Genomic DNA, 22,905 nt, shown 5'->3' with positions numbered 1-22,905 from the left:
TTTATTGATTGTTATGCATCTCAAAATGCAGCTGGGATCGTGGACACCATAAACAGTGGATTGGAGACTGTGTGGACTGAAAAACATCCCAATTGTTGCCCGGAGCTATGATGGTGCCTCTGTAATGTCTGGCCAAGTGTCTGGAGTGCAGCAGCGCATTAAAGGGATGCATCCATACACAGCATACATACACTGCTTGGCTCACAAACTGAATCTCGTGCTTGTGGACTGCTGCACGGTGAACCATAGTGTCAAAACATTCCTGACTTCCTGAAACTGTACTCAGTATTTGCAGAGCCGGCAAACAATCATCGCTTTATTGAAGTCCAGAAATCGCTGGTTATGAAGCCAACCGAAATTGCACAGCCCAGTAAGACACGCTGGGCATGCAAGTGGCGCACTATGCATGCCGTTAAAGCTACAGTGTGTAATAATTACAGGCATATAAAGTCAGAAATTTAATATATTATACATAACTATGTTATTTATCATCACCTATGAGCTCAGCCTCTTAACCTTAATATTTGCGTTGCCTTAGAATTCGTTATTTATAATTACATAGGAGCGGGTCTCGCAGCCATGGAGGCTGACATCTTTGCGCTACGGCAAGCGCAGAGGCAACAAACTAGCGATTGCGAGATCTCCCGTTACGCTCGAAAATAACTACGGCAAGTTGAGAGAGATTAACTGAGACGGTACTGAACAGTAGATGGCAGTATTAGGCCTGAGAAGCGTTTAGTCTGCCTGAAACCAAAGAAGAAGAAGAAGCAGGTATACTGCGCCTCAGTAACAAGAAAGGTGAACAAGGCGGCAGGCGTGAGTGACTTTGCAAACTGTTTGGCACTGTGTGGCCAAACATCAGACGAATGGAGGATCATGCCTACTCTGTATCACAACGAAAAGCGGCGGACACCGAACCCCCGTCATATAAGAAGTGGAAACACGACGAGAATAAACGCAAGCGTGACAAGAAACGACAAAAAACACGGATCAACATTGGCACGGCATTTACACGATGGAAGTCACTGATGGAGGAAAAAGGTTTTCAAAGTGACGCTCAAGTTGCCAGTTTTCTGTTGGACAGGTAATTAATCCTACACACACAATTGTCTAATATCACTGCAGTTTTTGGAGTACAGGATGCTCAGACCTGTCTAAAACAATAACATGCTGCGTGATGATGCTGTTACTCTCCAGTATACTTATTCAGCAACGTCCCTGACGTTTCACAGGTAATGATTCAGTAATTTTCTGTAAAATGATTTTCTGGATATATACCTCGGTTACTTCTCTCCGGCTCCTTTGGAGATCTTCAAGCCTTTCCTCCTCTGCTCTCACCCCGCTGGCTCCCCTCTCTCGCCTGGCCCTAGCTGCACGCTCACCCCGGCCTCTCTGCCCTCTTCCTTTCCCTCTTCCTCGCGTTGTAACCCCCGTGCCACAAACAAGACTTGGACTCTGTAAACGGGGAATATATATTCTTCCAGCGAACACAATCTCGCTGTTAAATTACAATTACTTCGTCTGTTTATATCACCATGCAAAGCAGCTCACCAAAACGTCACGACGACGTAGAAAAAATAACGGGTATATTTATTATCTTAAGTCTACATGAAATCTATACCCTACACAGACTAATGAAATACTATCTGTAAAATTATCTATGTAAACAAACCTCATCACTTGAGAAGGTAGGTGATGCCCACGTCGTGGAAGACATTTTGTCCCGTAACGCTCGCCGTACTGTTGGGGGGGAGAAGCGGTGGGGGGGAGACGTTCATGTTGCTGCAGTCTGCAGTCTGAACGTTAGATGTCGCTGAAAATTACACACTGTAGCTTTAAAACACACTACTCTGCAGTTACACAGTGCCTAGGAGAAATGAGTGATAAGGAAGACAAATGGTCAGTGGAGGCCACTGGTCTGTGTGAGCATATGGGCAGGTTGTCATTCATTACATATCTCATTGTACCTGAGACATACTGCGTGTGATTCACGTCACACACAAAGTCCTTCAGTCCTCCAAGCGGCTGTGCTCACCGACAAAAAAAATGCACTTTGTGTCACAGAGACAGACTGACAAATGGAACGATGTATGGGGATCAGTAAAGCAGTTCTGCCGAGACAACAACGTCTCCATCCCCGAGGATGTGAACATTCAAAGTCAGACACCTGCTGGTCCTGGACCACTTGTATGGAAAAGATAATGGGCTGCACAACCCCCCACCTCCCTCAACAATTTCCTGATAACAACGACTTTGGGCCACAGAGAAGAACATAATTTAAATACTGTACAAATGTCCCAGAGTGAGACCCCTGGATACCAAAAGCACCTTTATTTCCCAGTGCTGGAAACCATCCTTTGCAAACTGGACAGACGACTCACGGGAGAGGCTGTTGAACTCACACAGGCCTGTGCAGCAGTGTTAAGATGTGACAAAAGTGGAATTGAACCTCTCATACAAAAGTATGTTCAGCCTCTGCAAAATCTACCACCACCTTGTTGGGGCAGAGGTGGATTAAATCCTCTACTGTCTGTGTCACATGAAAATCTTCAAAAAACTGTGGCAAGGGCTGTTTACCCAAATCTATACAAGCTGCTGCAGTTGGCACTGACTCTACCTGTTGTATCTGCCACTTCCGAGAGGCGTTTCTCTGCAATGAGAAGGAATCGCAACTGGCTACGCTTAACAACAGGAGCTGCACGATTTTCATGCCTTGCTGTGCTTCACATCGATTCAAAGTACAGGAAAAAAGTAGTGGCTTATAGCCCAGAAAGTACGATAAACTAATATGTCAGAAACAGCATTGCATCATGTCCCACTCTCAAGAAAACAAATTAGTGTCAATTTATCTTATAGATCTGAGAACATGAAGAAAAACATGTTTACTTTGCATCTAAAAGTCTACTAGTTAATGACTTGATTTGTGATAATCACATTGACTTGTTTTGCCTTACAGAAACCTGGCTGCAGCAAGAGGATTATGTGAGCATAAATGAGGCAACTCCTTCAAGCTATTTAAATTTTCACATCCCCAGAAGTTCTGGGCGAGGAGGAGGAGTAGCAACAATCTTCGAGTCTGACTTACTGATTACTCCCAAAACAATTAATTCCTACAACTCTTTTGAACATTTAACCCTTAATTTCCCTGATCCAAATTTCAAGGCAAGAAAACCTCTTCTTTTTGTAACTTTGTATCGTCCACCAGGTCCTTACTCTGAATTTTTAGATGAGTTTTCAGAGTTCCTTTCTGATTTGGTATTAAATACTGACAGGGTCATCATAGTGGGAGATTTTAACATCCATGCTGACATTGAAGGCGATAGCTTAAGAGCAGCCTTTAATGCTATCTTAGACACTATTGGCTTTGTTCAAAATGTGAATAGTCCCACGCATTCTCATCTTCATACTTTGGATCTTGTGCTGACATACGGCATAGAATGTGAAGAAATAACAGTATTTCCTCACAACCCTGTCCTCTCTGACCACTTTCTAATAACCTTCAGGATTACTTTAACAGAGTTCTCCTCCCCCAAAAGAAGGTTCAATTTTAGTAGATCTTTATCAGATAGTGCAGTTATAAATTTTAAAGAATCTGCTTCACTTTCTCTCTGCTCTGTGTCACTGAGCAGTGCTGCAGAGTGCAAAAGCTTAGCTTATTCCCCTTCACAGGTTGATGATTTTGTTGAGGGGGTTGCTAGTTCTCTGCGTATTGCCTTAGACAACGCAGCTCCTTTGAAAATGAAAACTGTTAAAAATAGAAAGCTTGCTCCTTGGTTTAATGCAGAGCTGCGTACTTTGAAGCAAAATGCTAGGAAACTGGAGAGAAAATATCGCTCCACAGGCCTGCGAGAGTCCTTCCTAGTCTGGAAAAATGGTTTACTGCTGTATAAGAGGACCCTTTGTAAAGCAAGAGCAGCATACTTCTCCTCATTAATAGAGGAGAATAAGAATAATCCTAGATTTCTTTTTAATACAGTTGCCAAACTCACCCAGAGCCATAGCTCTGTTGAACCGTCCATTCCACCTGCTCTTAGCAGCAATGATTTTATGGGATTCTTTATAAATAAGATTGATCTTATTAAAAATAAGATCATAAGCACTCCTCTATCCGCGATTGTACCTGAGGTAGTCATGGAATCTGAACCGGGTTTAGACTGCTTTGATCCAGTTGAACTCTCTGAATTAGCAAAATTATTGTCTTCATCTAAGCCTTCAACTTGTATGTTAGATCCAGTTCCAACCAGGTTATTTAAGGAGGTATTCCCTTTGATCTCCTCCTCCATTTTAGATGTGATTAATCTATCTCTGTTACAGGGATATGTACCTAAAGCTTTTAAGATTGCTGTAATTAAACCTCTGCTTAAGAAACCGTCTCTTGACCCAGATGACTTGGTCAATTATAGACCTACACTATATTGCCAAAAGTATTTGCTCACCCATCCAAATTATTGGAATCAGGTGTTCCAATCACTTCCATGGCCACAGGTGTATAAATTCAAGCACCTAGGCATGCAGACTGTTTTTACAAACATTTGTGAAAGAATGGGTCGCTCTCAGGAGCTCAGTGAATTCCAGCGTGGAACTGTGATAGGATGCCACCTGTGCAACAAATCCAGTCGTGAAATTTCCTCGCTCCTAAATATTCCACAGTCAACTGTCAGCTGTATTATAAGAAAATGGAAGTGTTTGGGAACGACAGCAACTCAGCCACGAAGTGGTAGGCCACGTAAACTGACGGAGCGGGGTCAGCGGATGCTGACGCGCATAGTGCGAAGAGGTCGCCAACTTTCTGCAGAGTCAATCACTACAGACCTCCAAACTTCATGTGGCCTTCAGATTAGCTCAAGAACAGTGCGCAGAGAGCTTCATGGAATGGGTTTCCATGGTCGAGCAGCTGCATCCAAGCCATACATCACCAAGTGCAATGCAAAGCGTCGGATGCGGTGGTGTAAAGCACGCCGCCACTGGACTCTAGAGCAGTGGAGACGCGTTCTCTGGAGTGACGAATCGCGCTTCTCCATCTGGCAATCTGATGGACGGGTCTGGGTTTGGCGGTTGCCAGGAGAACGGTACTTGTCTGACTGCATTGTGCCAAGTGTAAAGTTTGGTGGAGGGGGGATTATGCTGTGGGGTTGTTTTTCAGGAGCTGGGCTTGGCCCCTTAGTTCCAGTGAAAGGAACTCTGAATGCTTCAGCATACCAAGACATTTTGGACAATTCCATGCTCCCAACTTTGTGGGAACAGTTTGGAGCTGGCCCCTTCCTCTTCCAACATGACTGTGCACCAGTGCACAAAGCAAGGTCCATAAAGACATGGATGACAGAGTCTGGTGTGGATGAACTTGACTGGCCTGCACAGAGTCCTGACCTCAACCCGATAGAACACCTTTGGGATGAATTAGAGCGGAGACTGAGAGCCAGGCCTTCTCGTCCAACATCAGTGTGCGACCTCACAAATGCGCTTCTGGAAGAATGGTCAAAAATTCCCATAAACACACTCCTAAACCTTGTGGACAGCCTTCCCAGAAGAGTTGAAGCTGTTCTAGCTGCAAAGGGTGGACCGACGTCATATTGAACCCTATGGATTAGGAACGGGATGTCACTTAAGCTCATATGTGAGTCAAGGCAGGTGAGCAAATACTTTTGGCAATATAGTGTATATCCAATCTTCCTTTCTTATCCAAAATTCTTGAGAAAGTAGTTGCCAAACAAGTTTGCGATCACTTCCACCATAATGAACTTTTTGAAGAGTTTCAGTCTGGCTTTAGAGCTCATCATAGCACTGAAACAGCTCTGGTGAAAGTCACTAATGATATTCTCATGGCCTCAGATAATGGACTTGTATCTGTGCTCGTCCTGTTGGATCTTAGTGCTGCATTTGATACAGTTGACCATAATATTCTTTTAGAAAGACTTGAATATTTTGTTGGAATTAAAGGAACAGCACTAGACTGGTTTAAATCTTATCTATCTGATCGAATTCAGTTTGTTCATGTTAATGATAGATCTTCAACACGCTCAAAGGTTACCTGTGGAGTACCACAGGGATCAGTGCTAGGACCAATTCTCTTTACTTTATACATGCTCCCAATTGGTAGAATTATTAGACAGCATGGGATTAATTTCCACTGTTATGCTGATGATACCCAGCTATATCTGTCTATAAATCCAGATGAAGCTAACCCATTACATAGATTACAGGCATGTCTTGAAGACATAAAAACCTGGATGACTCTTAATTTTCTGCTTCTGAATGCAGACAAAACAGAAGTTATAGTCTTTGGACCAGAGTCTCTGAAAAAGAAACTGATTAGCCAGTCACTTCATTTGGATGGGATTAAACTGATTTCAGATAATAAAGTAAAAAATCTTGGTGTTATTTTTGATCAGGACCTGTCATTTAAATTCCATATCAAAGAGGTTTCTAGAATTTCCTTCTTTCATCTGAGGAACATTGCAAAAATTAGAAATATCCTGTCCAGGGGTGATGCTGAGAAACTAGTCCATGCATTTGTTACTTCAAGGCTGGACTATTGTAATTCTTTACTATCAGGAAGTCCACAAACTGTAGTTAAAAGCCTTCAGCTGATCCAAAATGCTGCAGCCAGAGTTCTAATGAAAATGAAAAAGAGAGATCATATCTCTCCTATCCTGGCTTCTCTTCATTGGCTTCCTGTTAAATCAAGAATAGAATTTAAAATCCTCCTTCTCACATATAAAGCCTTAAATGGCCAAGCTCCATCTTATATCAGAGATCTGATTGTTCCTCATGTTCCTAACAGAGCACTTCGCTCTCAATCTGCAGGTTTACTAGTGGTTCCTAGAATTTCTAAAAGTAGAATGGGAGGCAGATCTTTTAGTTATCAGGCTCCTCTCCTGTGGAACCAACTACCAGTTTTAGTCCGTGAGGCAGACACCCTGTCTACTTTTAAGGCTAGGCTTAAAACTTTCATTTTTGATAAAGCTTATAGTTAGGGTGGCTCAGGTTATCCTGAGCTATCTCTATAGTTATGCTGCTATAGGCTTAGACTTTTGGAGGACATAGGGACCCCCATTTCATCATTCTGCTTCATTCTCTCTCTGTTCTCCTATTCTGCAGAATCTGTTAGTTCAATCTCTAACCTTCTGCTCTCTCTGCTTTTCCTCAGAGTAGCTTTGCCTCGTCTGTTCCTGTTTGGCTGTGACGTCATCCTGGAAAAAAACATCAGCTGTGCTGCTTCTATCAACACCCTTGTTAATAGATGTTGGAGATCGGCCTGTTTTCCAGTGTGGTCCTGTTTCTCTGACCGTGACTGAGTGGATGTGCTCTCTTCGTCCTCTGGCATGGGAGCTGCCTTGGAGCTTGTCTGCCTGGCTGTGTGTTTCCTGGACGGGGCCGCCTTTTACAGCTGCTTTTTGTATCTCTGCTTCTGTCTCCTTGAACCCCAGTCGGCCTCGGCAGATGGCCGCTCACACTGAGCCTGGTTCTGCTGGAGGTTTCTTCCTGTTAAAAGGGAGTTTTTCCTCTCCACTGTCGCTACAAGCATGCTTAGTGTGGGGGATTGTATTTGAGTCAATGAGTCAATGCAATCAACTGGTTTTCCTTAGATAGAAAACTTTGTATCAATTTGACTGTATGATCTGGTTGAACTGTAAAGTGCCTTGAGATGACATGTGTTGTGAATTTGGCGCTATATAAATAAACTGAATTGAATTGAATCTAATATAGGAGGCCAATAAACTAATAACAGAAAATAAAAGACTAGGAAAAATCTGTGGACTGACAATGAGAAATTGTTTACTAAAGTTTAATAATAAGTCAACCTTTGGATCAAACTAAAATGATGTTTAATTGTAAATGAAGTCTGATACAATTCCTGTCAAACCAGAGATCACCTTTATTGAACCATTGCAAACATCGCAGCAGTTACCTGGGAGATCAGAGAACGTTCCTCTCTCAATGATGTGCTTCCTGTACAGAGTCTTCAGAACCTTTGCACTACCAAACCTCTTGAAGCGGCTCTTTACATTGTTGTAATACCATTCAAGGGACTGCGTCCTAAAAATCCTGCAGATATGAGAGAAGAAGACAGAATATGAAGTCAAAAGGAAGTTTTTATTGTTAACTTTTATTTGCTTGTCTTTAAAAAAAAATAGACAGTTATACAAGTTGAGTGTTCTGCATACTTTTATGTCTGGCATTTTCTTTCATTATTGGAAGAAAAAAACAGTGGGTGATTCAATGGCAGCCCGACAGACCCTGGCACAGACATCATTACATAAGAAATAATAGATCCATAGCAGAAAGGGTTTAGCAAAAAAGCTCAGAGAAAGGAGCTCCCTTTTCTCCAGCAGTGCTGCACTGGATTGCATGAAACTCTGCCAACTCTGTGTTTAATCTCGCAGCCCCTTCTGCTCTTGTTTGGATTTTTTTTTAGCTGCTGCTGCACCAATAATGAGTCCAAATCAAGGCAGAATCCCTGCTGGAGGAAACAAAACAAATACCCAGTATGCACATTCTGCTGCTCAACTTCAGAATAACATGCAAATCTCGATTCTTTGCAGAAGGTCTAGAATCAAACATCACTTCTTCCCATCCTGTTTCTGGGAAGCCAGACTTGGGCATAGATGCCCAGATTCTGGGCATATATTATTCGGGTTAACCTGTTAATTTCAATCATATAAAGTTCAAAAGTTTTTTTCAAAGCCAGACATTTGCAGAGGACTTTTTTTTTTCCAGCAAAGTAACTCTCACTGATGGAAAATGGTTGGTTGCCTGGAGGAACTCCCTTACTGTTCAAGACAAGCTACGGAAAGTAACAAAGTCACCATCCTTTCAGGTTGTTTTAAGCGTAAGATCCTCATCAACATTTTTCTTCTTAGTGCTGATCAGCTGGCGAAATGAAGGTTGCTGCATCTTTATTCTTTTTTATTCAGAGAAATTATGATAGTTTGTTTAAATTATTTTAGGGCAGTCAGGGTGTTTAGACTAGAGGGAGTGCCAAGAATCCCTCTAATAAAGGTAAACCAAGTATTTCACCGATTAATATCGACTTAATATAGTCTCAGTATTATTATATAAAGAACAGAACAGCAAAAAGGTTTAAAATTTGTCTATAAGCCAGTTTGCATTGAAAACGCCAACTAAGTTCTGCAGGTTTTATTAAAGTTTGTTTCTTAAGTTAAAATAAAATATACAGATAACACTACAATTGTTATGGTTCTTCCATTTTGGACTTTGAGTTTTCAGTATCTATGTTATTATGATTGTTGATCTTTAGTTTATTTTCCATTTTGAGCATATTTAAGCTGTGTTTTTTGTTACTCTCTGTCGCCCTCTTGTGCTTGTCTCCTTTCCTGTAGCTCCCTTCAGGTCACTTCCATCCACACCTGCTCCATATCAGCTAATTACCCCAGTCTTTGTTTTGTCTCCCATTTATGCTCTCCCTGTGCAGTACCTCATTGCTGGTTTTTCATTGTTACTTGGCTCCTCATTTGTCTGTTTTCCTCTGACGTCACATGGTTTTTATGGTTTCCTGTATTTTGGCTTTGGATTTTATTTCTGTTGCCCTTTCTTTGATTAAATCGGCAAAAACTCATCTCTGCCTCCTCATCTCTGAATTTAGGTCCTCAACCAACCTCCAACCAACCTGACAATAATGACCAGTTCTTGATGTTGTAATGTTTTAGCCAATGTAATTTGAAATTGTGGTATAAATACAATTAAACAATGAAGCAATTGGATGTTTGCCTTAGGTTATCATACTGAGAGAAACAAAAAAATTCTTCCGAATTGAAGATTTTAACCAGCAAGCCCAGTCAGAAAAACTGTTCCAAAGAACCAGAGTGATCTGAGAGGGCCGAGGTAGAATAACAAACAAAGATTGTTACTGGGAGCCTCTGAGTTATCAAGCGAACAGGTGACTGTCCAGTAAAAAGGTTCATTTATAAATGCTAACCAGCTTTGCAGCTTAAGGGTGCAATATGGTGATGAGAGACAGTCTGTGTGCCCAGTCAGCTGTGGGATTTCAGCACAGTAGATGCTGGGATTGCAGTGAATCATTACATGCTCACCAGGTTTGACCATCAGAATGCACTAAAAGCAGAACAGGCCCCTGGGCTTGAGCCTTCGGTTATCTCCTTTAGAAGCGGCTACGCCTGACATTATTCCAAAACTAATGTAAGTGGGCTGCTTTGGCTCGGTGGGTAGAGTAACTGTCCTGCAATTGGAAAACTATTGACTAATTTCTGGGTTCCTCCTGCTACAAAACAATGAGCCCTTACATAAACCACTTTTTTTCAGTTCTGCCAACAAATTAGAGTATTGATGAATGTGGCTCCAATCAATGCACCTTGATTGGCTGGTATGTCATAGCCTGGGTGCCATTCTGAACTTAGTCTCGCCCACAAGGTTTGAGGTCGGGAAGTTCGGTCTGGCATTGCTCCATAGTAGCGCGAGTATGATCGCCCACTCTCTGGCGATCCAATCAAATTGTCAGGGCGGGCTTTATACGATGATGGACAGTTGATCAACAGTAACGTAATCAACCACGTGACCAAAGCGCGCTTGGGTGACAACAACAATGGCTGCCGCTGGAGAGTTGAGGTGTGTAGATTCTGCTATTAGGTCTGTTCTAGAAGATATCGACAGCAAATAAATTTTAAAAGAGGAACAGAGAAACGCGATCAAGGCTCATCTTCTTATTCTAGGCGTGCAACTGCACGCTTTGATTTTTGTTGACAACAACAATGCATCGCTTAACATACGTCACGCACTCCGTTGCTCTTATTGGTTGTAGGTCTATCAAATTGAGTGCAGAGGCATTTTTTTTCCTGGTTCGTTCAAAACACGCCCCATAATCACAGCTCTAGGGAGCAGTATCAGACTCATATTCTGACTAGAATTGAGTAGGACTACGTCAGGCTAGGTATGTCATGGGAAGTGGTCTAGAATTTGTATACATTTTGGTTTGGGTGAATATTTGGTGCCTAAATCAAAAGTATGCTTTTACCAACATACCAACAACACCAACCTTTTCTGCTGTCTGCATTAAAATTAGAACAGAAAGGGAAGATAGCATAAATAAACAGCCCACCCTTGACTTCAAATTAAGTGTACATCTTGACGCTTCTGTTTGGTGAGACAAAGAGCCTTGGAGGAAAGCAACCATGCTAATAAAGGCATCCTGAGTGCCCCTGAGGCTCACTGAGCTGCCATGTTCATCCATTTTCCCGCCACCTCTTCCTCCCCTGGATTTATTATTTGCTGCCTCTATCAACTGGGCTGCCCAATGGGCCTCGGCTCCTTAATTTCATGCCAGGGGTCAGCCTTGTCATTTTAATAGTTGCAGGCAAGCTCAAGCAAAAAAAAAAAAAAAAAAAGTCTAGCTGTTTCTGATCTGTGTCTGGACATGAGATAGAAGGCACAGGCATCAGGAGGGACAAATACAAATAGGTTTCACCTCCAATCTGAAATGAGCTGATGCATCATAAGGTACCCTTTGGACTGAGAGGCAACGAGGAAAAGGAGACTCATGCATCATAGCTAAGAGCTTTTTTTTATTTTTGCAATATAAATTAGCTATATTTACAGGCTGTGAATGAAACAAACAGGCTGCCAAAAACCAACAGACAAACATGAATGGAGGCAGTCCAAAGAAAACATAAATACCAATCTAATTTATTAGCACCCTAAAAGATATTCAAATTATATTGCAGTAGTATTCTAGTGCTTTAGACTTAGAGACTTAGACAGATTTTATTTGTCATTTTGTTTACACAAGTGTAAAACAAAAATAAATTTTGTTTGGAACTGCAGCCTTGAAAAATAGCAAAAATGACTGTAAATTTACAGTTGTAACATTTTTTTTGTGATACTAAAAAATACATATCTTATAGATATAAAACATATTTTGAGTATGTTTCTTCCAAAGACCTTTTGAGTAAATTCATATACTCAAAAAAAATAAATATGCATATATCCTTCAGGGCTAAGTAACTATGAATCCATGATCTTCTGTGGCAAATAACTATAAATAAAACACAACTCAGAGGCAACAAGAGAGACAAGAGAGAATGCCGTTCAAACATGGCAGATCTGTGCTGATTTTGAAAAGCCATAAAACAATGACAGCTAAATAGCTACTAGTTCTCCATACACAAAGCTAGAGGCGTGATTAAAAATAAACAAAACAAAGTAAAGAATAAAAAAAATAAGAAAAGCTTTCTCTAATAAATAATGCTCGGTAAGGACCCAGTTTCTGTTTGTTTTGTTTTTTGATGGAGGAAGGGGGTAAAGTAAGGAAGGGAAAATATTCAAACATCACAGCAACAAGTTTTGAAAATGTAGGATTGATTTATCTTAAAGGTGCATTGCGTGAGTTTAAAGGTTAAATACTAATGATACTTGTAGTGTTGAAGTGCTTGAGATCCGTCATGGTTGTGAGACCACATTTTTATTTTTTTAGTCTTGTCTTTACATTGATGGCATTTTTACTCCTCTTTGTTTTGGTCTCGGACAGGGGGGTCTTGGGTTTTTTGAACAAAACTGGCTGATAACATTTCTAATAGGCTTTCTCCATACTTTTCTCTAAAAAAAAAAAAAAAAAAAAAAACGCAAAAAAAAAAAACTGTTGAAAAACTTTGCAGTTGCATGGAAAAAGTAAAAGCAAAAACCAATATTCAAAAATGCCTTACTCAAATGTCTGGTTTTTCACACAGCTCATTTAAATTAGTTCATACTGACCCTTTCCTCTATCTATTCTCTCTCCCTGAAATGAAAGGGTTACTGTGACTTACTGTATCAGTTCAGTTGTGTTTACATGAACTTTTTCAAGGAACTAAACACAACAAATTTGCTATGATTCCAAGTTTTTTGCTGTAAGGAAATTAGAGCAAAGATTCTCCAAATTATACATGTTGCCTCAATAAGACCAAACATCTCATTTACAATATAGATCTGTGTAGATAAATATCAACAAAATCATCAACTATATAATTTTCCTTTGATGCATATATGGTTTTGCCTTAGTCTCGACCTCTAAATGTCTTTGCCTTATCTCGGTCTCGGTACTCCCTGGTCTTGGTTAGTCTTGACTACAACACTAGACATTTATCTCTAAATGTTAAATAATATGACAGCCTTTTTATGCCACAATCTGGAGTGTATTGTTATTTTAAAAAATATTGCTAAATATCCCAGTAGGAACTAGGTGACTAAGAACCAGTAACAACCTGTTTGAAAAGGTGATCACCTCTACAATCAAATTTGGTATTTACAGGTACATGCCAATACAAAATATTAAGAACCCCTCTCTTATTAGAGATGTCATCTAAGGCAGGAATTATACATTTTTATTAAAGTTTCTGCACCATCATCTGCTTGATTCCATGTAGAAATATAAGTTTTGTAAAGGCACAACTTGCCTTTCAGAAAAAAAGCGAGCGATTTAGGACAGCTGGAGAAGCATCTCAGTGAATGAAGCATGACATTGCTCCCCTTGAGTAATCTGATCTAAAAAAGTGATGACGAGGGGAGGAGAGAGAGGATGATAAGCAGAGGCTTTCAAGCAAGAGCTCTCCTGTTCACTAAGCTTGTGCAAATACTTGTTTCATAATGAGGCTGGGAGAATCCCTGATGCTCGGCTGCTGCATGAATAAGCAAGAGGGATTCCTTTGGATGGTCCCTTGACACCAGGCTTACCCTTCCTCCATCATCGCCTCACTAAGCTCTGCACGGAGCCACTGCCTCCCTCCTCACCCTTCCCCTCTTATCTAAAACCCTTATGCCTTATCTGTACTTCGGAGAGCCAATTTGCCAATCTCAATGAGTTCTAAATAAAATATATGAAAGTATATGAAGAGCAGCTGACGCTCTAAGCCCTGTAGCAACGGAAAATATTTGCATAATCGACTTTCTGCGCCTTCTAATAAATTGGTTCAGCTTTGGGGGAAGTTACTGGAGAGAAAGGGTGGTAAAAATTAATAAATAAAATAAAGGATGGTGGATCTGATGGGGTAATAGAGAACATTTGAAGAAAAACTTCTTCAGCACTGAAGATTTTCCCCTCTGTGAGTCACTAAGTGATAATAGGAGAAAATAAGGAAAGATTGCTCCGAGCTGCATTCGTAGATTAAAGTGGCTGTTCGGAGGGTTAAAGCTTTTATGCTGGGTGGTCCTAATGAATGAAATGTTTGAGTGGCTATTACCGTCTGCACATTTTAGCTGTCTTCATATCACCAAAGATAAAAAGAATAAAGTGACAGCAAAAATGGAGAGATATATGCTTCCTGACTGCACTGCAATAATTGTCTGTATCTGAGCATCTGCTTCAAGCAGAGTGATTGATGCTGCTTTAAATGCTAGCCCTGTTGAGTCTGCAGGGGGATCTGTGTTGCTTTTGGCCTGTTTCTCTTGCAATGATCCTTGGGACCTTGTCATAGAGCTGGAAGCATGACCCTGAAGAAGAAAACAAGTTTTTAATAACTGTCAAAGTCGAATTTGTTCCTGGATTATTAAATCCTAAGACTTAAATAGTATAAAGTACCTGTGGAAAGGGCTCGTAGGACTGCAGATGGTCCATTGAGACTGTGCAAAGAGGACTGGTAACTATATAGACATAGAGATGCATTCAAACTAAAAAAAAATGTATGGTTTGTCAATGATTATACTGAAGTTGACTGAAATATTTCATTTTGCTCAATGTCAGCCCTATTATTTTTAAACTAAGAAGGAAATAGTAGTGAAAAAAAACTGAAATCGCATTTTATACATCCCCAAGTAAAAGTACTAAACTAGCATTTGTTGTAAATTCTCAGTCTTAGATTTGCTTCTTGTTTGAAAAGCAAAATTAGTCTCAGAGAAGAAAGCCTCCATTAAACACAACCTAAAATGTCCTCAGGAAATATGATGGGAACTTTGGGATCTGTAAAATAACCTAAATAAATCACATTAAATAGTATAACATTGTCCTACATATGCTTTAAAATAGGATCGTAATTTTATTCTGAGCATAGCACATGTTCTAAGAAGTGTTCTGCAAATTAAAAGCAGCTATTCTCCTGGTGTCCCGCTTCCACACAATCTGAACACAATATATCAACCAGCATATCACCACTATCAGATTAAAGCAAGGCAAGTTTGTTTGTATAGCTCATTTTGGCAATAAGAGAACCCCAAGTACTGAAAAGTTAATGATGAAAACACAAGAGAATGAAATGCATAAAATGACATAAAAATGCAATGCAAAATGCAAAAAAAAAAAAAAAAAAATTGCCCATAGATTGAGTTGACTTCCAGAGGACAAAGATGTGGGCCAGAACCCATGAGACCTGCAAATGTGAGCTGAGGCTGACAGACCTGTCGGACTGATTCAAAATTAAACAAGGCAGGAAAACAGCGCTCATAAAGTACCAACCCTGAACATGACCTTTCCAGTGAGCTGTTGAAATATTGATGAACTCTCATTGCCTCCCTGATCAACATTCAATGAAGCAAATAGCTAAGATCCCTTAATAAACCGCTTTTTGGAAAGATGGTAAGAAAATGAGTGCTTCAACCAACTAATAAGCTGAATAAAACTCATCTATCAAATTCTGGTCATTTACAGCCAAACCAGTGCTTTGTTTACACTTCTGACAAATATCCAAAACATAGAAAAACATTAACTTTTAGTGTAATCATATCTGCAGTCATAGAGTGTATCAGAAATGGAGAATAAACTTAGTGGAAGCGAACAAAACATGGGAGATGATTGTAGATTTTAGGAGAATCATGAACAAGTCAAACACTATTACTAGCATTGGACACAGCTGTAAGGCTGTCTGCAAGAAAGACAAGAACAGACCATACTTCTTAAGGAAGATAAAGTCTTTCAGTGTTTGTAGCAAAGAGTCAAAACCTCTTTTTTTATCATCCGTGAGGGTAACAGCATCAGATCAAATGACTTTAAGAAGCTTTCTGAGCTAATAAAAAGACTGGCTATGTTGTAGGAATTTCTCTAGAACCTCACAAAGAATAATTATTCATTAAGTGAAGAGCATTATTGACAATCCTGAGGATCCACTTCATCAGACTGTTAAACAACACCGGACTGTCTTCAGTCAGAAGCTTTTGCAAATTTCCACAGTCATCAGTTTCTATTACTACCCACTAAAGAACCCCCTTTACAGTATCAGTGTTGGGAGCTGGAGAAATCCCATCTTTCTCCAGCAGAGTCCGCCGTGGATCCTCTGAGGGAGCCCCCTGCACAGCTGCAGCTCGTCAAGATCATCAGAGGATCCACTACTTAAGCTGTCTTCAGACCTTGCCTCAACGCCGCAGTGTTGTTCCAGTTGGTCAGCGCTAAAGCCTAGATCCTCTGAGTATCTCCATGACTTTGAATCCAGTCTGGATTCTAACTATTATCTCTGTCTTCCAGGAAAACCTGTGCCTCCTCTGAGAAAGCTCTGGAAGAGCTAACCTGCCGAGCCGACCCTCTGAGCCAAACCCTGAAGATCCCTTTGAGAAACCTCAAGCAGCTCAGGACTGAGCTGGGACTTCCAAGCCAAGGTCTGTTCTAATAAGACGTGAGACGCTGAAGCAGCTAACGGACTCTGCTGATGAACCCTTCTCCAGAACCAACAGTGACTCTCCCAAAGTTAACCTCAAGAACCCTCAAGGTACAATCAGTGAACTTCTGGAAGTAAAACCCTGCCAACAAACCGCTAACTGTGCTGTCTCTCATGCAGACTCCGGTGAACCAGTATCCAGGCCCCGAACCAGAATCAGTACATTCTGTGTGTTTGTGCTTTAATAAACTGTTGAACTTTTCATCCTTGTGTCCGTCAGTGGTGTTCTGCATAACTGGGTCGCCTTCAGTGAACCCATCATGACAGAACACTGCGGCCAAACTCAAGGCCCAGCAGATCACCTCACCCGTCGACTGGAGGAGCAGGATGCCCAAATTCAGGGACAAACCCAAACGCTCCGTGAGTTATATCGTCTAGTTGGCACTCATAACCAAATGCTACAGAGCTGTGCTAATTTCCTGAACAGCGCTAATGCTCTACCACAACCATTTCCGGGTCCAGTTCCTCCTCCGAGGTCACCGGCGGTGACGTCATCAGAGTTCCGTCCTAGTCTCCCAGAAAGATTCTCTGGTAACATGAAGGATTGCAAAGGATTTTTATTTCGATGTCGGTTGATTTTCCAGAACTCCCCTGGCTGTTTTTCCTCGGATCACAAGAAGATAACTTTCATTCTCTCTCAGTTAACAGGAAGAGCCTTGGAATGGGCTCAGGCAAGATTTGCCGCTGACGATAGTTTGAATTGCTACTACTCTGATTTCATTTCTGAATTTACCCAGGTCTTCAACCAGGAAACTGACCAAACTATTGATTCTAGAGCCCTTTTCAACCTTAAACAGGGGAACTCTTCGGTGGCTGAATTTTCTATTAACTTCCGGGTTAAAGCGGCAGCTTCCGGATGGAACCAAAGCGCCTTGAAAGGAGCCTTTTTCATGGCATCAAACGAGCACATTAAAGATGAACTCGTAACCCTCGACGAACCTGCTACCCTCGAAGATTTAATTCGCCTCTCCATCAGATTAGATAATAGAATTCGAGCCAGAAACAGTTCTAAGAAACAGGGTACAATTTCTTCTGCCTCTCATAACGTGACTGTTTGTTCTCCCTCTACAGAGCAGTTGCCCATTCAGAGGTCTAAGCCCCAGTCTCTACCGTTGCCTGTTCAGACCTCACATTCGGGCGAAAGGGATGTCGAACCCATGCAGGTGGGACACACCAGGCTCACTCCAGAGGAGAGACAAAGGCGTTTTCTAAGCAAACTATGTATCTACTGTGGTGAGAGTGGACACTTCATCGCTTCCTGCCCGGCAAAATCAAAAGCCGGGGCCCGCCAGAGGATCTGAGGAGTCTGGCGGGCCAAATAAACACAAAGATATCTCCTCGACTGTTACTGCCTGCCACGCTTTTCTGTGCTAATCAAAGCCTCTCTTTTTCCGCTTTCATCGACTCAGGCTGTGAACGTAATCTAATCGACTCTAACCTCGTCCAGCAACTCCAGATTAAAACCTTTCCCCTTTCTCAGCCTCTCAGTGTATCCGCCATTGACGGAAAAAGACTCCATCGAGTTACCCACCAAACTCAGCCCCTCGAGCTACTTCTGTCAGGTAACCACCGAGAGACAATAACATTTTTTGTTTTTCCCTCTGCATGTTCCCCGCTGGTGCTCGGGTTCGAATGGTTGGAGAAGCATAATCCTCACATAAACTGGACTGAACGTCATCTGGAATCATGGTCCACTTCATGCCACGAAACATGCCTTCGTTCTGCTGCCCCCGTGGTGGGGTCTCCTAGAGGTGGGGGGGAGATGGACTCTCCTGACCTTTCTTCAGTTCCCCCTGAGTACCATGACTTAGCCCCTGTCTTCAGTAAGGTCAGTGCGACGTCCCTACCTCCACACAGACCATACAATTGCGCCATTGAACTTTTACCTGGTGCTCCTCTTCCTAGCAGCAGGTTGTATAACATTTCCAAGCCCGAAAGAGAAACGATGGAAAAATACATCAATGAATCATTAGCTGCTGGAATAATTCGCCCATCATCCTCTCCATTGGGCGCCGGGTTCTTCTTCGTGGGTAAGAAGGATGGTTCCCTGAGACCTTGTATTGACTATCGAGGTTTGAACCAGATTACAATTAAAAACAAATACCCACTGCCTCTTCTCGCCTCTGCTTTTGAACCTGTACAGGGAGCAACAGTGTTTTCTAAGTTGGATTTAAGAAACGCTTATCATCTCCTTAGGATCCGTGAGGGCGATGAATGGAAAACTGCCTTCAAAACACCCTTGGGCCAATTCGAATACCTTGTAATGCCCTTTGGTCTAACTAACGCCCCAGCCTGCTTCCAGGCCCTAGTAAATGATGTTCTCAGAGACTTTCTCAACGTGTTTGTTTTCGTGTACATTGATGACATTCTCATTTACTCCAAGGACCTCGATGAACACAAGAAACACGTCCGTCTTGTCTTACAGAGACTACTGGAGGATAAGCTGTTCGTGAAAGCCGAGAAGTGCGAATTTCATCAATCTTCAGTCACCTTTTTGGGGTTTGTGCTCGAGGGCGGCCAGGTAAAACCTTCAGAGGACAAGATCAAAGCAGTCTTAGACTGGCCAGTTCCAGAGAACCGCAAACAATTACAGAGGTTTCTAGGGTTCACTAACTTCTATCGTCGGTTTATTAGAAACTACAGCCAGACCGCCCTTCCATTAACCTCCCTGACTTCTGTTAAACGCACTTTTCAGTGGACTCCCGAGGCTCAAGCAGCATTTGAGAAACTAAAATCCTTGTTTTCCAGAGCTCCTGTCTTCATGCAACCTGATCCTGCTAAACAGTTTATCCTAGAGCTGTCCTGTCCCAGAGGCTCGATTCAGACCAAAAGATACACCCTTGTGCTTTCTTCTCCCGTAGACTTTCTTCCGCTGAACAAAATTATGATGTGGGTGACCGAGAGCTCCTGGCTATCAAACTGGCGTTGGAAGAATGGAGGCACTGGCTGGAGGGAGCTGAGCACCCGGTTCTTGTATGGACAGACCACAAGAACCTGGCTTACATCCAGTCCACCAAACAGGCTAATCCTCGCCAATCCAGGTGGTCAATCTTCTTTTCTCGGTTCAACCTAATTATCTCCTACAGACCCGGATCCAAGAACGTGAAGCCCGATTCTCTCTCTCGTCTCTACTCCGTCGATCATCCCGAGACACCTGAACCTGTCCTTCCAGCTTCATGTACTGTGGGAGTGGTCAACTGGGAGATAACTGACCTCATCAACTCAGCCCTTACCACTGAACCCGATCCAGGTAACGGTCCATCTAACCGTACATATGTTCCATCTTCTGTCAGGTCCCGTCTTATCCAGTGGATGCATGCCGCCAAATTTTCTGCTCATCCTGGAGTCAGTAGAACAGTTGCTCTCATCTCCAGACGCTTCTGGTGGCCCTCTCTCCACAAGGACGTAAAGGAGTATGTGTTGGCTTGCCCCACATGTGCCCGTAACAAAGCCTCACACCAACCTCCTTCTGGCCTGCTTCAACCACTTCCTGTTCCCTCGCGTCCCTGGTCCCATATCGCCATTGATTTTGTCACCGGTCTCCCTGTCTCTCGAGGTATGTCCACTATACTCACCATTGTTGACCGCTTCTCGAAGTTCTGCCACCTTGTTCCCCTCAGAAAGCTTCCCACGGCCTTCCAGACAGCTCAGCTTCTCATTAAACATGTTTTCCGGCTTCACGGCATCCCCCAAGAGATCCTCTCGGACAGAGGTCCTCAATTCATCTCCCAGGTATGGAAGGCATTCTGCTCTGCGCTCGGCTGCAAACCCTCTCTCACCTCAGGTTACCATCCCCAATCGAATGGTCAGACCGAGCGCATGAACCAACAGTTGGAATCCACCCTTCGCTGCCTCACATCGAACAACCCCGTGGATTGGAGCCAATTTCTCCCATGGATTGAATATGCCCATAACTCCCTCAGATCTGCATCCACTGGACAATCCCCATTCCAGGTCAGTCTCGGGTATCAACCACCTCTTTTTCCCGCAGATGAGAGAGAGATATCGGTGCTGTCCGTCAATCAACACATCCGCCGTTGCCAGAGGATTTGGAGGGAGACCATCGCTACACTCAACCAGTCATCAGTGTCTGTTAAACGCTTCGCTGACGCCAGGAGACGTCCCACCCCCGAGTACTCTGAGGGCCAGGAGGTATGGCTCTCCACTCGAGACATCCCCCTCAAGGGGATGTCTCGAAAACTCTCCCCAAGATTCATCGGACCCTATAGGATCACTCGAGTCATCAACCCCTCAGCTGTTCGTCTCCAACTACCTCAGTCCCTCCGAATCCACCCTACATTCCACGTGTCCCAGATCAAGCCTGTTTCTTCGAGCCCTTTGTGCCCACCGTCCGACTCCCCACCACCCGCCCTGGAGGTCGATGGCCATCCGGCCTTCACAGTGCGCCGCATCGTGGACTCCTGTCGATGAGGTCGCGGATGGCAGTACCTCGTCGACTGGGAGGGCTACGGACCGGAGGATCGCCAGTGGGTCCCAGGCTCGTACATCCTCGATCCTGCACTCATCGAGGAGTACGAGCGTTCCCGCCCATCTACCTCTTCCGGACCGCCAAGGGGCTGTCGTTGAGGGGGGGTACTGTTGGGAGCTGGAGAAATCCCATCTTTCTCCAGCAGAGTCCGCCGTGGATCCTCTGAGGGAGCCCCCTGCACAGCTGCAGCTCGTCAAGATCATCAGAGGATCCACTACTTAAGCTGTCTTCAGACCTTGCCTCAACGCCGCAGTGTTGTTCCAGTTGGTCAGCGCTAAAGCCTAGATCCTCTGAGTATCTCCATGACTTTGAATCCAGTCTTGATTCTAACTATTATCTCTGTCTTCCAGGAAAACCTGTGCCTCCTCTGAGAAAGCTCTGGAAGAGCTAACCTGCCGAGCCGACCCTCTGAGCCAAACCCTGAAGATCCCTCTGAGAAACCTCAAGCAGCTCAGGACTGAGCTGGGACTTCCAAGCCAAGGTCTGTTCTAATAAGACGTGAGACGCTGAAGCAGCTAACGAACTCTGCTGATGAACCCTTCTCCAGAACCAACAGTGACTCTCCCAAAGTTAACCTCAAGAACCCTCAAGGTACAATCAGTGAACTTCTGGAAGTAAAACCCTGCCAACAAACCACTAACTGTGCTGTCTCTCACGCAGACTCCGGTGAACCAGTATCCAGGCCCCGAACCAGAATCAGTACATTCTGTGTGTTTGTGCTTTAATAAACTGTTGAACTTTTCATCCTTGTGTCCGTCAGTGGTGTTCTGCATAACTGGCTCGCCTTCAGTGAACCCATCATGACAATCAGTAAGAACAGTATTTATTTCTCCTTGGTATAAATACAGCATTTTTTTACTTAACTGAATCCTTTTTAAACATTTAATTCAGCTTCAATGGATGAAAGATGGATGGATCCTCTGCAGAAACGCTACAAAGTTTTTACTCCTCTTTAAGAGGATCAGTAATCCCAAACACCACAGTTATTATGTATTTGCAGTGTGTGACCATATGTGAAGGGTCTTTAAAAACCACAAAGCATCTGCGTATATTGGTGGAAGACTGTTCCTTGAAGAGCATCTGGTCACTGTTGAGCAACAGACAACCATCTCTTTCCACACAGGCGAAACTTTAACAATACCTTTAACTATTCCCATGGATGGAAACTGTAAGTTTACAGAAACTTTGTTTTTTTTCATTGTTTATGCAGCTATCCTGCTAAAGAAGCCCAGATAAAGGGACAGACCAGAATCGAATAAGCCATTTATTCCTTCTCCTCCTGCAATAGCTCATTCTTTAAAGAGCCAAAAATGTCCTTTTATTTTTTCCCTTCGTTCTCTTTTTCACTTGATCTGTATTGTTGAGGTCTGTCCCATTCTTTATCACCCAGCTCTCAGCAGGTCTTCATCATCCACTGCAGAGCAGATGAATGGTGCAGCAAGGAAGATTGAAAATGAGTTATACTGGGACAGAGCACTTACAGACAGAACACTGGAAAGAAGGACTATTGTGAACATCACTGAAGTGAACAAAGGAACTTTTCTATTCCTTGAAGAAAATGCAACTCTGCATTATGTAACTTTGGTTATTATACTATTGTGCCTCTATTGTCCAACTCATACACATTTTACAATTCAAATACAATGGTTGTATACTTACACCTCCATGCAGATGGAACATTTAATCACCGGATATCCATGTTCATAAACATTTATCAAATGGTTACAGCGACCTCTACATCTACTGACACTGGTTTGGATTAACTATTTTCTGGTCAGATGTCTTACTTAAACTGTCTCACCTTGACAGAAATCCTTCATACAACGTTTG

General features: G+C 42.7%; 1 protein-coding gene across 6 annotated transcripts in view; it reads right to left on the bottom strand.

The window, feature by feature from the left end:
- The window catches only part of LOC119776187 (myosin VIIA and Rab interacting protein), a 193,188-nt gene that overhangs the window by 47,398 nt on the left and 122,885 nt on the right, over nt 1-22,905 (bottom strand). For all 6 annotated transcript variants that reach the window (XM_038274471.1, XM_038274468.1, XM_038274470.1 and 3 more), the window contains exon 4: nt 7,910-8,046. In XM_038274471.1, coding sequence (XP_038130399.1) covers nt 7,910-8,046 — 137 coding nt within the window. The remainder of the gene's footprint in view (nt 1-7,909; nt 8,047-22,905) is intronic.

The sequence above is a fragment of the Cyprinodon tularosa genome, unplaced genomic scaffold (genome assembly GCF_016077235.1).
Source record: "Cyprinodon tularosa strain WSP-4 unplaced genomic scaffold, ASM1607723v1 ctg918, whole genome shotgun sequence".
NCBI classification, from domain to species: domain Eukaryota; kingdom Metazoa; phylum Chordata; class Actinopteri; order Cyprinodontiformes; family Cyprinodontidae; genus Cyprinodon; species Cyprinodon tularosa.
The sequence above is the reverse complement of the archived record's forward strand: the minus strand, read 5'-3'. Positions and strand labels throughout refer to the sequence as shown.